The sequence below is a fragment of the Nyctereutes procyonoides genome, unplaced genomic scaffold (assembly GCF_905146905.1).
Source record: "Nyctereutes procyonoides isolate TBG_1078 unplaced genomic scaffold, NYPRO_anot_genome, whole genome shotgun sequence".
NCBI lineage: Eukaryota > Metazoa > Chordata > Mammalia > Carnivora > Canidae > Nyctereutes > Nyctereutes procyonoides.
Genome location: NW_026575148.1, coordinates 6,531,355 through 6,549,840, shown reverse-complemented (window position 1 = coordinate 6,549,840; position 18,486 = coordinate 6,531,355). Strand labels below are relative to the sequence as shown.

The 18,486-nt window shown below is 33.3% G+C and overlaps 1 protein-coding gene across 6 annotated transcripts in view; it reads left to right on the top strand.

Annotated features, from left to right (window-relative positions):
- MCTP1 (multiple C2 and transmembrane domain containing 1) overlaps positions 1–18,486 on the top strand; it is a 346,039-nt gene that overhangs the window by 116,341 nt on the left and 211,212 nt on the right. For 4 of the 6 annotated variants that reach the window (XM_055312902.1, XM_055312898.1, XM_055312899.1 and 1 more), the window contains exons 6-7: positions 5,711–5,749; positions 14,495–14,554. The exons of 1 other annotated variant lie outside the window; for it this stretch is intronic. In XM_055312902.1, the coding sequence (XP_055168877.1) occupies positions 5,711–5,749; positions 14,495–14,554 (99 nt within the window). The remainder of the gene's footprint in view (positions 1–5,710; positions 5,750–14,494; positions 14,555–18,486) is intronic. One more of the 6 variants, XM_055312900.1, reaches the window with a different exon arrangement.

Sequence of the window (18,486 nt, the reverse complement as noted above, 5' to 3'; positions counted from 1 at the left end):
AGTCCAGGCTTTCTTCGCAGTCACTTGTCCTAGCTAACATACTTCACCTCATCTCCATCCTCTATCATATCACTTCTGGTAAAAAAACAAAAAAACAACAACAACAACAAAAATATATATATATATAAATTATTGCTTCTAATTACCTTTCTTTTGATGACTGCCCTCAAAGCTAGTCCAGCTTTCTGTACCAATGCATTGTTCAATGAGTTGCAGATGAATGTCTGTGAGGATTTGAAGGGATACCTCAAAGATCCAGGGAAAGGTATTTTAAGTTTTTTTTTTTTCTTTCTTCAGTATTCAAATTCCTGAGGTTGTCACAAACAATATTAAATGATCATTTAATTTCATTTTGAGTTCTTAAAATTAGTACATTAATGATAATCTGCTTAAAATTGATCTGTATTTTTTCTATGATGACATTTAATGATGACAAGGCATTAAAAGCATGTCACTGTATTTCCTCCATTTTGTAACATGTCTAGTATTAACTCCATATGTTTCCCTGGAATATATTTGAAGTTTTTTAGTTAAAAACAATTAGGAATCCAATGTATCTTTAAATTAAATTTTTATATTCCTGAAATATGTAACATATTGCTGCTGTGAAAATGATATGCCAAACTTTCACAAATTATCCAGGAACAAATCTTATTTAGAAAAATTCAGACTCAAAATGCAGCAGGCCAGATATCAGTTACTAAATGCTTCATAATTCCATTTAATATTTAGCACAATGTATAGGAAAGGAATAGAGGATGATTTTTGCATTGATCCTCACCCAGCAAAATTATAAGGGTTCTATTCTCTTTGATTATCAGGACAGAAATAATCTATTTTAAGCTTTTGGGATTTAAGACTTTAGTCCAAGAACCATGTGTTTAGACTTGTGCTTGTATTTACAAAACTTTGCTAAATATTTTATATGTGTTAAAATAGGGAATGGAAGGCATGAGTTTCAAGAGCTAGTAACAAATTCTAACAATCAAATAGGAAATAGAACATTAATGTTAAGAAAATGCTATCAAAAGTAGGAATAAATTAACTGGAAATACAGAGTACTTAGCATCACAAAGTGCTAAAGTTTCTAAAACAGTTATCTTGTGAGGTTTTTTTTTTAAACACTCTTAATACTGACAGTATATTCCATGAATAATGCAGTTGGGATGATTTCTCCTTGTGTGGATTGCCAGTTCTGGAAATCAGTAAAACTGAAGAATGAGTTGAAAATCCTATCAGCCTACTGAATCTACTAAAGCCTCTAAAACATGCAAAGTCTAATTACAGCAATTTAAGCAGTATAGTATGAGTAATAGCAAAAGTATTTCAAAATTGCTTATACTAAAATCTTCTCCATTGAGTTCATCAATGAGTCTTTAAAAAAAATCTCAGATGTGAACAGATATATAGAGACATGTATTTTTTTAAGTTTCCAGCATTGTGTGTATGAGAAACCACAATCTTCATGGGGGGTAGGGGCATGCTGATGAGTTGCATGACACAACTGTCATTTCTGTTTTGAATGCATGTCTTGTTTTTGAACCTACAAAAGTGTGTAGTGCATACATGTGTGTCCTGTATATAGTATTTTGGTCTGATAGTGTGTTTGAGTTCTTTCTGGCTCTTTTTCTAGCAGAGTTCAATCCACAGCTTTCTTCATTGGAGAATTTGTGAAATAAAAGTGAGTTAATTTGTGTTACACACTCTCTTAGATACAACCTAGACCTACAAATTGCTTGGCTAAAGCTAAAAAAATAGAAGATTGAAAGAAACATATGAATTGACCCTCATTGGCCTTTAGCAAATTTTACAAAATACCTTTTTTATGTTGATTTATTTTGCAAATTTTTCTCAATTATTTTATAGCTAACATTAAAAAAATACATCTATAAAAATTTAATGTTTTATAATATGTCTATACTATAATATCTAGCTATTCTGTGATTATTTTTATATCTTTAGTAGCCATATAATCGCCTTTAAAAATACTACAACAAAAAATAAATCTAAAAAATTGAATGAGATTGTGAAATGTCATAAAAATATAATCAATTCTATAGCTTTATCACAGACCATATTTTTCTGCTACTTCTTTCACTGGCTTCAAAGAAAGTTGAGCTGCAAATGAAGAAGTTTGACTGTCCTGTAATAATATTAGATAATGATGGTTTCAAAAACAAATTCATATGTTTCTCAGCTGAAGTTAAGATCATAGAACAAAATGTAAATCTTATTTTTCTATAATTTGCTTAATCACCTATCTTTAACATTTCCCAAACAATCTTTCTTTTGTAATATCTCACAGATAGCAAGGGTAACAGTAGTAATACTATGTTTGTTAAATTCACTTTTTTTTTTTTTTTTTACTTTTCTACTGTTTTCAGTTTTATTGAATCTAGCTTAACCCAACCATCTAAAAAGAAAAGAAAACTTGGGAGTGGAATACTTAAACCCATTATTTAGCTAGTTGGCTTGGCTCAAGAAGCAGAAATCTTGTTATAAAATCTAGGGACTACTTTCTTTCACATACACTAAAATAAACTCAAGATGGACTTAAGACCTAACTGTGAGACCTGAAACCATAAAAATCCTTGAGGAGAACACAGGCAGTGATGTCTCTAACATCAGCTGTAGCAACATTTTTCTAGATATGTCTCCTAAGGCAAGGGAAATAAAAGCAAAATTAAACTACTGGGACTACATCAAAATAAAAAAATTCTGCACAGAGAAGGAAACAATCAACAAAACTAAAAGGCAACCTATAAAATGGGAAAATATATTTGAAAATGACATATCCTATGAAGGGCTAGTATCCAAAATATATAAAGAATCCAACACCCAAAAACCAAATAATCTAATTTAAAAAATGGACAGAGACATGAACAGACATTTTTTTCAAAGAACACATCCTGGTGGCCAATGGACACATGAAAATATGGTCAACATCACTCATCATCAAGGAAATGCAAATCAGAACTACAATGAGTTATCACTTCACACCTGTTAGAATGGCTAAAATCAAAAACACAAGAAAAAGCAAAGTGTTGGCAAGGATGTAGAGAAAAAGGAACCCTCTTGCACAGATGGTGGAAATGAAAACTGGTGCAACCACTCTGGAAAAACAGTGTGGAGGTTCCTCAAGAAGTTAAAAATAGAACCACCGTATAATACAGTAATCCAACTACTGGATGTTTACCCCCAAATACAAAACACTAATTCAAAGGGATACATGCACCCCTTGTTTATAGCAGCATTATTTACAGTAGCTGAACTATGGAAGCAGTTCAAATGTCTTTTGTTTGATGAATGGTAAAGAAGATGTGATACACACACACACACACACACAGTGGAATATTAGCCATATAAATAAACGAAATCTTGCCATTTGCAACAACACAGAGCTATAGAGAGTACAATGCTAAACAAAAATAAGTCAGAGAAAGACAAATACCATATAATCTCGCTCATATGTGGAATTTAAGGAACAATACAAATGAGCAAAGAAAAAACACAGAGAGAGAGAGACAAATAAAGAAACAGACTCTTAACTCTAGTGAACAAACTAATGGTTGCCAGAAGGGAGCTGGGTAGGGGGATGAGTGAAATAGGGGATGGAGATTGCAGAGTACACTTATCATGATGAAAAAAATAAAATAATAATTTTAAAAATCTAGGGACATTTTGAGAGTCACTGGATCCAATAATAGAATTCTAGGAACCAAATCAGGAAAATAATCAATTTGTCCCCATAACTGCCAGATTTCTCACATTTATACTCAGGGAAATGATCGACTTTTTGTTTATGTCAATGTCTCAGTTCTGAGAAATGATACCATGCAGTTGATTTGTAAAACCAATTTTGAGAGAGAGGAAAAATACCAACCCTATAGTTAGCTTTACGTCTTGAAGGTTTATTGTATGCAGTGGCTCTGAGTCAGGGGATATGGTTTTGAGCAGCAGTAGTGAATCTGTGTAATACTGAGTAGTGTTGCCCTGAGATTCAACTCTTCTTCATGTTCTGAGCCCCTTTATCATAGTATAACATATCTTACAGAATGGAATTTAGGAAGATTCTTAGAAAGTAGATGATGATAATAAGTGGCCATGAATTACAAGAGTTTACTTTTAGGTCTATTTATCTTAATTGTTCTCACTTGATTTGACTCGAAACATTATCTCTAGGAATTATCATTCTTTGTTCATTGAAACTCTGCTTTCTGAGAAAGTTGAACATTTATTGTCTGACTCCTACTGGCAGTTTTTCTGAATATGACATTCCATGACACAATTTGGCTTCCAACTGCCTTTCAGAGATAATAGAGAAGGTGGTGGTGAAAGTGGTGGTAGTGATGCTGATGACAATAACTCATTTAAGATCAACAACATTTATTATATGGCCACTACATGGCCATCTCCTCAACCCAATAGTGGGTTTTGTTGCACATCAGTACTTGGAAAACATATAAAATATTTCTATAAATAGTATTTGATAACAATGCTTTGCTGTTTCCTGGCTCCATTAAAAAAATAAGGAATAACTGTAATCTTAGGAAAACTATCACTCTTCCATATTTTGGTCAATATTTAACACAGGAAAAATATAACCTATAAAACCACTATCTACAAAGAAAAGGAATGAATCCTTATCATTGATAATTTTATGATTTTTCTCATTTCCTACTGTAGAACCTCTACATAATTCCATTGTCTTGGTTTAGGCCAAAGGTTGTCTTCTATATGACTTAATCTTATAGTAAAATCTTTTCTTTTTGTAATTTATGAGTAGTTTCTGAAATGGTCCTGTTTTATAGTGAGTTTTGATGAAGGAGATACAGTTCTTAAAAGCACCAGTATGCTTCCTTGAGGTACAAATATGACAAGCATTTCTACAAGCTATATTCTTTGCTCCAAATATTCCCTATTCTCCACTTGATTGGCCTTAAAGATAAGAGAGGGTAAATAGGTTAATCAAGAAGTTAATACCTCAGTGTTCACTGAAGAAAATTTAAAACTGGAGAGTAAATAAAAGATCTTTATGCAAGAGAGCACTGATCTTGGGCACTCATTACAGATCTCCATTAACCTTAAGTAAAACTTGTAGCCATAATTACTTACTATGAAACACACAGACCAAAAACAAAACAAAACAAAAAAACCAACATCAAACCCAAAAAACTGATGTAAAAGGTATGTTATGGCTAAACATTTAGCTGGAAGATCTACTAATGTAGCATTTTTCAGAACTAAAAGTATTTGTAGACACCAATATAGTTAAAGATTAACTGGAAACAAATAATTCTAAGATGCCATCAAAGGGACAAACTTACGAACATGTTTGAAGAGAAAAGTTAGCTGGTAAAGTCACTGTACATACTCAACTTCCATCACCAAAAGGAACAATTGCCAATCATGAGACTCAATTCGTTTTCCCCCCCACCAATAATTAAGATATCTCAAATTTCCATTCGTTTTAAAAATACTGTCTCATTTCTTTCTACAAAAGAATAAAGCAAATGAACTCTCACCAGAAAGACTGCTTGAATGTTAAAGGTGCTTCTTCTAGCTGTGTGTATGTGGTAAACAATTTTTGTCTTGTAAACTCGTTGTTGGAAACTGCTGTTTAAATGTTAAGTTACCTCTAGAAAACCACTGGCCGCCCTATCCTGTACTTGAGTGATAAGATAATGAAAATGCTTTATTTTGTTTACAGACAATGCTAATGAGGAAGAGCTGGAAAAGATCAAGTAAGGTAATGGCTTAGCATGTGATCTTTCAGCTTTTCTTGTTGAGAAGAACTATCAGCTGCATTCCAAATTTCTCTCACACCTCTTCACACTGTACTCCAGGATTTCATCCACTCTTGTTATTTTTTTCCCATCAACTTTAAGCAAATCATGGAATGCTTCTTAAGTAGCTAGAAGTCACACTGATCACTCACATCCACATCACCCTCTTGCTAATGCCTGGTCCCTTCTCAGCATCATTCGCAGCATCCAGTTTCTGTTCTGTGTGCCACAGGGTCTAGAAAATGTCTTTGCTCCAGATCAGGAATAAAATGGTTGGGTAGAGACCACTCCAGAGAGAAGGAAGATTCATGTAACTCTCTGTCTTTGTTCATGAAAACTGAGTCCGAGATCTTCTAAACTCAAAATCCCTCTAGTGCTACATCTTTGGAGTCTATAATGAGAAGAGTTTTCCATCATGGCCTCTTCTCACTTCAAGAAATAGATGGCTCTTGGGAGTGAGAGGAGTTTATGGTTCCTGTAACTAAAAAGACCTGGCTCTTCTTATAACTTGTAAAATATATAAGATATAAACTAAGCTTCTCATTTGTTCAGTGGTAGTATCATTCTTGGACACAACTATCAAGATGAAACGGACTTTTATATGCATACTCCTCGAGATAAAGGGATGCTATTTGTAAAGATCTTCTTTGTTCAAATTTCTATTTAAAAAGTCAGTATTCATTTTTAATAGTAATTTTTTTAGACCCTGGAACATGACAATTTTTTTCCATTCTGATTGAATCATGCTATTACTTAAATTTTGTTTTAATTTTGTCATTTTTATTACTGTGAATTAAGAAAGTACATCAAATTGTTTTTGTATTTATGATATTGTCATAATTTGCTTTAACAAGTATTTCTTACCGTACAGTTTCCTCAATTCTTAAAGTATTAATGACTGAAAGATAATTCTCACAAAAAGGTCTGGGTCACATTAAAAATCACCTTTATATTTTAATAAAGTGAAAGGCATTTATTAAAGAAAGTTGCTGAGTACTTCTGGCTTAGTATTCACTGTGTTTTATATTGACCAAAATAAAGTTTCAAAGGTTCTTAAAGAAATGTTTGTACTCTTCATGTTTGTATTACACATTTTTCTTTGTAATTTTACTTCAAAATTAGTGTTATGTGAAAAGTATATATATTTTTAAAGTCATATAATTTGGCTTTCCTCATTCTGTGTCTATACTATGACATACCTGTGTAAAAATGATATAATTCATTAATATACATCAATATTTTCTCTTCCAGATGTAGTTAAGACATAATGCTAGAGCAAGATATTATACAGTATTAGTACTGATCAGTAAGAATGATCCATTTTTTTAAGATTGTATTTATTTATTCATGAAAGACAGAGAGAGAGAGAGAGAGAGAGACACAGGTAGAGGGAGAAACAGGCTCCATGCAGGGAGCCCGACGTAGGAGTCGATCCTGGGATTCCAGGATCACACCCTGGGCCGAAGGTGGCACTAAACTGCTGAGCCACCCAGGCTGCCCATGAGAATGATCCATTTTATTGTAGTATGAAAGAAAGACTAAATATATAGATTCTTCCTTAAATAACTTTTTTAATTCATATTTAAATGTAATTTTAATGCTAAATTAAGTAAACATAAATCCACATCTTTTCTTTTGGTTGACAGAAAAAATTAAAATGAATAATAAACATCTATTCAATACTATTTTTACATCTAAAATTCTTAAAGTTTTAATTTATTATTGATCCATTTGTACATTCAGACTGGTACATTTTTCTGGCTCGCCGTTGAAGATACAGAATTCTTCGAGTCTAGCTCTGCACCTACTGGGGTACTTGGCAGATCATTTTTAGTTCGTGTGGTAAAATGTCTTTTGGATTTTTAGCCTAAAGGACTTTCAGTTTTATAAAATTTAGTGGGGTTATTGAATGCCGAGTAAGGGAAAATCAGTTCACTCATTTGTTTTTTTTCTATGGGAACATACTGAACACCTGATAATTCATTCAAATCCTCACTCTCCCCTAAAACCTTTGCTGTGTTCATCCGTATTAACGTTACAAGGTGAGAGTGTTAAATTCAAAATCAAGGGAAAGTGTGTGACTTCCATGACCACATAGTCCACTGTCCTTCACACACACTGAAATTGCTTCCCCAGTTCCCTCCTCCAGGGTTTGAAGGAGGAAGGATGATGGTCATGCAAATTGTGCTTCAGAAGAAACTAAGGGATGAGTGACTATACTATGTAATATTCCCTCTTCCATTTTAGGAAAAAGGTTATAATTTATTTGCATTACATTTACATATAGGTATTTTATATTTGATACAACTGTCCTCAAAGTCAAAGGGGAATTTTTCATATAAACAGGTCATTTTCATCTTTGGAATCTTGATTTATGAGAATGAGGTCTCCTGCTTTTCTGTAGCGGGGCTTTGATATGCAGCCTGTCTGTGGTACAATGGTGATTACAAAATTTGAGAATTATGAACTTTGTGGCGAAGAGTTAACTATAGCCAGATAACGTTGCTAGATATTTGCTGTAGTACAGAGTTTTTCTTCTTGTTGTTTTCTTTTGTTTATGACGGCGACTTAACCATGGAGAGAGAAAAATAATTTGATATAGGTATTCTTAAAATATGCACATCTCCCCTGTATACAAGGGAGTCAGCTCATGGGATTTCTCATTATTTAAATATCTGCTCATCATTTTCATCATCTTGCCAATAATTGACTCTTTCAATGGAAATTACACTATTTGTGGCACTCTTATAATGTGGGGTTGTATATATTTCAATGGAAATCACATTATTTGTGGCACTCTTATAATGTGGGGTTGTATATACTACTGAAAACGAGCTGAGTAGCCAACTTGAGGGCAGGGAATTATTATTGCTGTTCAGACTGACTTACGTATTATTTAGAGTAATTGTGTTACCATCCAACAACAAGTAGGAAATGAAATGCACCTAAACTTGCATCTGAGAAGCAAGAATGTATAAAATACATGTTACATTTGAACGGTATGTTAACCAGTAAATAATTATGAATTCCATCATATCTCCTCTTCTGGGGATAGCATCCTTTAAAATTCTCATTCTGGTTTTCCACAAGCATACTTTCCATCCTGCATATTTGTAATCCTGCCCCACACTCAGCTGTTAAAGAAAAATGTTATTTTAAGAAGAAAGGGATCAATGTCTACCTAAACTTAGGCAACTGAATAATTATCCTGGTCAAAGAGTTATACTTACATGACAAAATGCATTTTGGCAGAGAAATGGTAATGCTTTGAATTATTGCAATATTTTATTCTTTAGAAGAAGCTTATCATTGATAATTTATTCTAAGGTTAAATTATTCAACAAGAAAGTTTCATGAGCTCAGAAGAGAAGATGTATATGTGTTTTGTGAATAAATTTTGTGGGGTCAGACAAAAAATAGAAAAAATAATGAAACAATTACCTCTATCAGACAGCCAGTAAGCAGAAATGATTTTACACTACATTGTGTGTGTATGTGTTTTAAGGTAGAAGAATTAGTTTATTGGTGAGTGTGGTAATAAACTTATGTGGTTTCAATAAATCACTTTAATTACATGAGCTGTAACCATTGTGATGGTATAAAGATATACACACTGCAATTCATATTCTCAACAATAACAGTTTAGAGATGTTTTAAGAAGAGTTCATCCTTTGAATAATATAATATGGACTATGTGATCATGTCTCATTAGCATATCTTCTGTTACTTGATGGCTTATTTTTTTAGTAATATATCTTTTTTATAAAGATTTTATTATAATCACTTAGCATAATTTTAATGAACTATAAAACACTTTATTCACTGGTGAATGAAGCAATTTTTAATAAGACTTTTGGCAAGGATATTGTTAATTTAAACTAGAGAACACTTTCAACTCTAAGTCTGCAGGGCGTAGTTAAACCTGACACCTTGGATGACACATTAAAAATGCATCAGTGAAAACCTCTAAGTGCTTTAATTTAAGAAACGCTAGAGAAACAGATTAACGCATTTTTAAGTATCTCACACAGTCAGTCTGACATAGGAAAAAAAAGTCATTATTTAACAATTATCAAGTTCTTTCTCCAAAGACCTCATATCCTGATAATAAATAGCTGTTTTTTTAAAACCTGCAAAACATGCAAACTTTTTTGGTCATTGACTCTCAACTGTGAGTCACCTCAATGGCTTTTCTTTGATGGCTCATTTCAAATTATTATGTATATATCTTTGAAAAAAATAGATGTTTACATATTTTCAAAGGAAATATATAATTCTTTTAAAAATCCTTACCACTGTTTATACTCCAAAATCTGTGTTATTTGGGAATGCTCCCAAGTCAACCTCATAATTAAGGCTTCTGAGATTCCACAATACAGCAATGAACAAAAGGCAAATAACATGAGCGTTTCTACCATAAAAGACTCTATTTTTACCTCACTCAACTAACCTCCTAAAATTTGTAGTAAGTTTATTTAGGATAGAGATATCATAATGCCAGTACATATTTGATTATGCCACAAAATACAGGGAGCCATAGTTAAGTTTTATGTTGAGATGATTTTTTTCTTGCTATTTTGACAATATTTTCCCATAGGTATAAAATATACATTTTTATACATCATAACTCATAACTACAGGGATTTGCTGTAGCACCAGCTTTACATTTATGTGACCACTTTTGTTGAATTTTTAAAATGTGGGTCCTTGAGTGTGCAAATCTGGATGAGTTGGCACAAAGTGAAAGGACAAAATGTGATCTCAAGCAGAGCATGCATGGCATGACATGTGCGTGCTAGCTCTAAGATGTTGAATTGTGGGTCATTGATTGGCCTTCACGTTGCTGATATGTATTACCTAGTGAGCTGACAATTTCCCAAGATCCTTTCCGGACTGATCAAAGGGAGGGAACTAATAGAACTCCAGGATAACGAAGCAAAGGGTTGGTTGGCAAGATTATATGGCCTTCTATTTCAAAGATGGACATTTGTTTATATAACATACATCAGATATATCTAACATATATATCTATGTATAAATATGCTATATATATATATATATGTGTGTGTGTTCAGTTGAATGGGACCAGGAGGAGGTTTATTGGTTTTCCAGTCACCTAAATATCCACAGTGAAAATAAATGATAATTTTGTGAAGATTCTGTTTTCAAAGCCCTAGTTGACAAGAGTATACACGCGTATGTGCCTGTGTTTAGACATGTACACAAACACACAAATAAAAGATTTAACTTAACATTTCTAGGAAAACAAAAGACAAAGCAAAGCTAGCCTTCAGTTATAGGGCATGTCCTCTGGGGAGCTGAGATTGTCTCACTGTTGCAGAAATATTTAAATGGACAGGTGAAGTTGCAAGAGGGAATCATATTTGTGTTTGAGTATAAATGATATGAACACCAGGTTGAGTAACCAAGAAAACAGGAAAGTAGCATTTCAGTGTACATTCTGCTTACTTCATGTCCCTGTTTTCAGCTACATAACAATCCATAGGCATTTTCAACTTGATGGGAGCATCTAAGAGCCATAGCTTTGATAAACAGTGATAGCGGTCAGACCAGGAAAGCCTATGAAAATTATTTACTTATGGATTTATTTGTTTTTAACCTCGTAAATGCCTGAAGAGTTATTGATAAAAGGAAATTGTGCAACCTATTAAAATATGCTGTGCATTATGAGTGCTACCTGGCTTGACCTTCACATTTATATCTCAGGCTTCAAATCGGCGGTGAGTGTTGGACTATTGAAGAATTGCTGGATTATAGTAACGTGCAAAATGTTTAAAGCCTGCACACATTATGGCTAATAAAAATATCACTATTAATTGATGTTTAGTGGCTAATCCTTGTTCATCTGATGACAAAGTCCTTAAAGGTTTTTATGATTTATTGAAATAGGAGGCTAAAAAATTTCATTGTATTCATTTTGTTAGGAAAGAAATGAACTGTCCTTTAGTTTTCTTACTTGGGAAAAAAAAGTATATCTTTTTTATTTTTAGATTTACAATCTTGTTACTTTTTAGATTCATAGTATGATTTTTGATCTTTGAGGATCGATGTTCTTTGTGTATGTAGGTTTAAATAAGATATGTCAGTGGATCTTTCTACTTTAATAAATTTAGAGCCTCAGCAGAAATAGTCAGCAATTCATTATTCAGGACAACTTCAGTAATTTTCCTTTGTTAATTTGATGTCTTTGTTTTATGTTCTGCTTCTTTTTGATCTTACTTTATCATCTTAGCATTTTTTAAATGGTACTTTTCCTCACTTACCAACCTTGTGTCTCTATGGAGACTGAGGTATCATGAAATATCTACAATCATGATTGAAGACTGGTCTTCTCTGAAATTCATGAATAGTTCATTTGGTTTTTCTTGCCCTCATAATAAAATCACTTTTTTTTTAGAACTCTTTATCACAATGCCAGGTGCCTTATTATTGCTGTTGTTATTAGTAGGAACTCTCATGAAAGGGAAGCCTTGGCTCATCTGCTGTGGATTATGTATTCAGCAAGGCAATAAATGGCATAAGGGTCCACAGGAAAATTAAGTTGTTCCATTTGAAATAAAGGCCTAAATTTACATGAGAATGTAGGTTGTAAAATGAAATATAAATTTTAGTTGATGAGTAATGACAGAAGTAATTAAACGTGGCTTGAAAAGCACAGCCCGGGGACTTCAGTGGATCCAAATGTGGCTAATATTTTTGTTTCTCAAATTTTAACAGAGAAACCTAAGTTCTACGTCTTGATCATTAAAATTCCCCCCCACACACAAAAAATTCATCAGTCTCATCTTGCTCTTTGCACACTAGTCACATAATTAGGTCATTAACCTCTGTATTCACCTGAGGAAGAATGGAAAGTATGAAGCTGGTACAGTTTCAATATTAGTCACTTTAGACCACCTAAACTTTAAATGAATTGACAAGACTTTTAAATATTTAATGGTCATATTATTTGTTATAATTGTAATGAGTCCAAAGCCAATATTTTCACATCCATTTAAGTTGCCTTAATACATTTTACATTAAGATAAAACTTCCTGTTAGTTCCATAATTTGTGTTATTGGCTCTGGGGAAATATTTTGTGTAAAGAGACTTTAAGACTTCAGTTTCTTTAATATGATATTTTAAAATTTCTCCACGTGTTTGAGACATGTGCTTGATCGAGGTAAGGAGAGAATTGGCAATCCTAGAGAAAAACACACATCTTTTGTAAAAGCTGGAAAAAGGTTTTTCAAATTAAACAATGTACAGCATCGAAAAAGACTGCAGTCATTCCATCTAAGGTTCATGCCCCAGTGTCCAAATGTAAATGTGTTTTTTTTTAAGAGGCTTGGGGTTTTTTTGAGATACTGATGTGACAGTGAGTTAAGTGTGACAGATGAGAACCTCAGCTGTAAAAGTAAATGAATTATAACTCTGTAGTGCCAGTAAAATGATGTCTTAAACTCCAGGCTTTTCCCCAGTCACTGCTAACATTAGCCATGCTACCTGACCAAACTCTATGTAGGTAGCTTGGGAAAATGAAAATAATTTTGTTGAGAAAGAGATTTCCTGTAAAACAAACAAAACAAACAAAACAGGTAGATGATATAGATGATCCCTGATGTAATTCTGTTGCTAAATTTAAATTATTCAACTTGCTGCACACCCTAAATATTTTAGTTGACTATTATTTTCTGATATGATTTTTGGTATCATGTTTGGAAGGAATGTCTACACCTAACCAAATGAAACTCCAAGTGACTAACAATCAATGAATTATTTATTGAGTACCTACTGTGCAATGGGCATCATGTGAGGTGCTGGACCACTATCTTAGCTGCTAACACAAAATCATGGAATATTCAAATAAGTTACAAAACTTCATCCTCTTCATCACGGTGTCAACAGTCAATACTGGTCCAAAAATGTCCTCAGTTTCCCGTAATTTTACCATAACTGACACCCAGAGACAGGATGCAAAACATTCAAGTGTGAAGGATGCGTGTAATACAAATGTTCTCTTTAAAAGTGAGCAGCTATGGTTTTGATTTCCTAAAGTCGAATTGGTTTCACCTTATGAAAGTCTGAGGATTAAGTAATAAAATATCCAACATGAATTTGTGACTTTGTTTTCGGCCCAATAGCCGCCCTGCTCATTATTCATTTCTTGTCAAAATTATTTTTGCGGAGCTCAAGTTAACGAAGTAATTTATATCATCTACATTCTGTATTATATCTTAAAACTAGGAAGTTTTTAATTAGGGATTAAACCAAATTTTAGTAAGTGTGTGTTTATAAATAAGATATCCATTGTCATTCTTTAAAAATGTTCTTAAGGCTATGGCATTGTTTTGTTAAAAGGAACAGATATTATCTGACTTCCTTCAGAATCTTCAAGTATGTTTGAACAGTCCTACTTTCTAAAATAAAGTGTTAGACTCTGAGACGTAATAATCAATAATTTAAGAATGAAGAGGTAAGTAGATTCTTATAAAATAACAGAATCTTTTCTAAACTTACTACCATTGATAATTGGATATGAATAAGACAAAATCTTTAATTTACTCAGGGAAGAAAACTAACAGTTTATAAACACTGAAAGTGTCATTAGGATATCTAACTTTGGGGGTTTGTTCATTTTTATTTTGTTGGGCTAAATATTCTCAAAAACACTTCAAAATGTAGCTAAATATTTGTTTGTTTTTAGGATCTCTCAGAAAATGAAGTGGTTGGATCTTATTTCTCTGTGAAGTCTTTCTTTTGGAGGGTAATGTCTAAATCCTTTATATTAATATTTTGATTTTGGTTTTGGATAGTAATTTTGAAAATTAAATATGAAATAGGAAATTCACTTTTTAAAATAGGCTCTCAGAAAAATGTGTTCAATTGACTTTCTTTATTAACTTTTATTGCAAGCCATTTGAGGGACTCTTTCATTTCTTCATTTGTAAAACCTAAGAACTTCATATACTTCATATATATTGCTTTGAAGTCAGTTCCTTGTGGGACCAAGTTTATCACAAATTCTCACCAGCTAGAGGCTCCCAGCCCTTCCAGGAAGATGATGGTGCTATCTAAAGGGTCCATTCAGTTTCTTTTTTTCCCTTCTTGTAAAATCTGCTCCATCTGCTTGAGAAAAATTTACTTCCATTACAGTGATCTTATACTATATACATACTAGATAATCAGTGTTCTTTCTTTGAAAAAAAAAACTTATGAATTAGAAAACAGCAACTCTGCTCTTGATTTAAATAAAGAAAAAAGTGAAAATTCTACAGAGAATTTGTTTTAAATGCCGTTGCAATTTAATGTTATTTACTCTTTCATGACTTCCCCATAACGAGCTCTGTCATCCTTTTTGCTCTGCTCTAATTCTGCATTATGCACAGCACGATTTATTACAAATGCACTTAGTAGTTTGCCAAGAGTTCCCTTCTTTCTTTGAAAATTCACACTTGGTACATGATTACCTAGCAATAGATATTGCAGTGAAAGTGCTACACCCGTGGGGCCTTGCCATTTGCTTTCCTTGGCTCTGAAACTGCTCATGACTGAAAACTACCTTTCCCCTTTAGAATTTTAAGACATGTTGAGTGTAGTGTCTTTTAAGCAGACTGGTCGGCACTAGATTAAGTCGTGCATTGAGCCAGTATAAACCACATCTCTTCATCCTTTGCTTCCTTCACACAGACTTTTTTTTTTTTTGCAGCCTTTTATTGGTGAGAGCTTATTTTAATTATTAGAGCATCTTCACTTCCTTTCAGTCTACTGATGGCTGCCTTCACCGATGTTAGTCTGTCTTTGCTAAAATAATAATTTATTTGATATGTTCATATGTTATTTGTGAGAACACAGAGTGACTGCTTTTGAATTGTCACATTACCTTAAGTGGAATTTGGTTTTTGGCAAAAATTTAGACTCTGTTTTCTTAAGATCCACAAATATGGTGAATTCATATACTATACCTCTTTGCCAAGAGAGCCGAATTCAGGAGTGTTCTGTATTGAATTTGTTCTATATGCAGCCAATGTACAAACTGATCATTAGGAATGAAGCCTTGCTACCAGGATCAATTACATAAGTAATAATTTTTAAGGGTTTCCCTCCCAATGATTCTTCCAACATCTTTCCACTTTGCTACTTCCAAATTAGTATCCCATGTACCAGTACTTTCCATTTGGTTGTGTTCATCCTTAAATATTCTTTTTTTAACCCTTAAATATTCTTTATTAACCTCTCTCAATGTCTTGAACTGTCTCATTTTAGAATAAGAAATACACCAAGTTAAAATATAACATTTTTGTATTTGAGGTACAGTGGTCTTTTCTTCTGAGCATATGTTGAGTAACTAACAAAGTGAGTCAAAAAGAGAACCTATAGAGGTCATTTATTTTATCATTGAGGAAACTAAGGCCCAGAGAAGTAACACAATTGACTTGATGTGTCTGAAATTGGGATGAATGATCAGGACCAGTATTTTTCTTTCTATGAATATCGTGAATATAATTGTTTAAAGCAACTGAGCTGCTTTTTGGGTCAGTGATGAATACAGATGTGATGTAAAAGTAAAGCCCTTCCCTTAGTTTATCTTCATTGAGCCCCATTCAGATTCTTCTTGCATTATGTAACCCTTCTGCCCCACAGCTCCTTAACCCACTGATAGATGGATGTGTTTAAGGGCTGTGATGTTTGAGGTCCCATCTTACAGAATCAGAAAAATCAGTGATCCAGTCTACTTTGCATGAATATGATCTTTCATATTCACATTCAAAGGTCACACCAATAACCAACCTTATTGTTCTTTCCCCGGGTAATATTTATACTGTGATTAACTTTTAGGTGAGATGTAGATGAAGGGAGGTTTTCCGGAGACATTTTCAGATATGCAGAAAACCTAAATGGTTCAGATAAAATCTTACATGAGGAGCATATGCGTGCTTTGTGAGTTTTTATCAGCTTATTTATAAGAATCAATAAATGTGTCTTGGAGACACTAAGTAAAACTGAATCCTGGTGAGATCTTTCTTAAATGTCAGGGCTACTTGGTAGGTCTTAATTTTCTTGAGAGCAAAATAATAAAAATAAAAGACTGAAGAATACAGACATATTCTATTTTTCCAAAGGCATAACATTTAAAATTCATCAAAACGTGATATCTTAGGACACAAAACATGAAGCACTGGGTATGGCAATTACCATGTTTCTCATGAAAGCAACAAACATTATGTGAAGTCACTTGGATTGCTCTAAGTCAGAATTTCATTGAAGATTTTTAACTTCCATTAAAGGATGATAAATAACTTAGTAGAATTGCTTCAAGTTCTTGGTACATTTAAGTTTTTCTCAGTTAACTCCGTTGACCAGACATTTAGATCTTGATGACTCAGAGTTAACTGAACAAACCCTGTTATGAGAAACACTATAGTAAATTTAAGAGAAATGTTAAAATTGTGTAAATGGAGAAGGCTAGGCTATACCAAGATACCTCATATAGAAAAATGGAGAAATGGATCATCATATGGAATAGGACAAAAAGAGTGCACAGAATACAAAACAATTAGGACTTATGTCAGAGCACCATCTCATGGTAGGGTTAAATCAGAGTTTTAGGAAGGTTGAAGGAAGAAAGACCCTGCAGACCAAGGAGAAGTATTCATTCTATCAAACAAGAATATTATCCTGTGCTGAAGTGATTACATTCTGAACAACTCAACCATATATGACATACACCCAAGAAAAGTGAAGGTGTTATTTATATCTTTAGGTATGAAAGTAAGACCCTCAGAAAACAATGTATTTGTAACATTTAGATAAAAATCTCAAAAAAAAATATGAGTCAAACCCAGGACTCATTCTTTCTTTACATCATTGGTGGAAACCAGTATATTACTTGAGCAAACCAATAGGATTACAATATATATGATAATTTTCTAATATTTAATATTTTGAGTAAACATCGTAAAAGCTTAAGAACTTTTGTTTGGCGACAGTTAAGTTTAGAGATGGTAGTTAAAGCATCTGAAGTAAACATAAATACCTTCCTGACACCATAGGTTGTTTCAAGAAGCAACAGAAATAAGAAAGAAACTTTAAGGATAAAAACCAGGAGAATTTCTCTAAGGATTATAGTGCCATGAGTCATTTTCTAAGAAAAAGGGGATCAAAGCTTTATTATTACATGAGGCACTTGAAACTAGGCTGGACAAAGGCCTGGGAGGGTTTTCTGTAAAGGCAATCCTTCTTTGAGAGGACTGTAGAACAAATCTACTTGTTGGACTTCATCACCTAGGTGCAATTCACTAGAATAAACTCAGCAGGCAAAGGAAAAGATAGAACATGCCTGTGCCTGGGATTGAGCTAATAATTGCTCCACACTCCAGGCTTTGCAGCACAAAACAGCCCTTCCAGGCTGTCATTATCTCTTCTTTGTAGTGTCTCGTGGATCATTTGATTAAATAAAAGCATGTGCGCCTCTGTGCTGAAAATAGAGGTGAGCTGACTCCACACACAGCTATTGTAAAGACACAGTGATGTCTTTCACTCCAGTTGCACAGGGTCTGGGTCTCATTTGGAAGGATTAGGTTGTATACAGGTTATAAGTCCCAAGGTAACAAAAGCCAAGGATTATTTGCACATATCAGGGAGAAGATTAATAGGACCAAGTGGTTTTTAGCCACATATTAAATCTAGATAGATTTT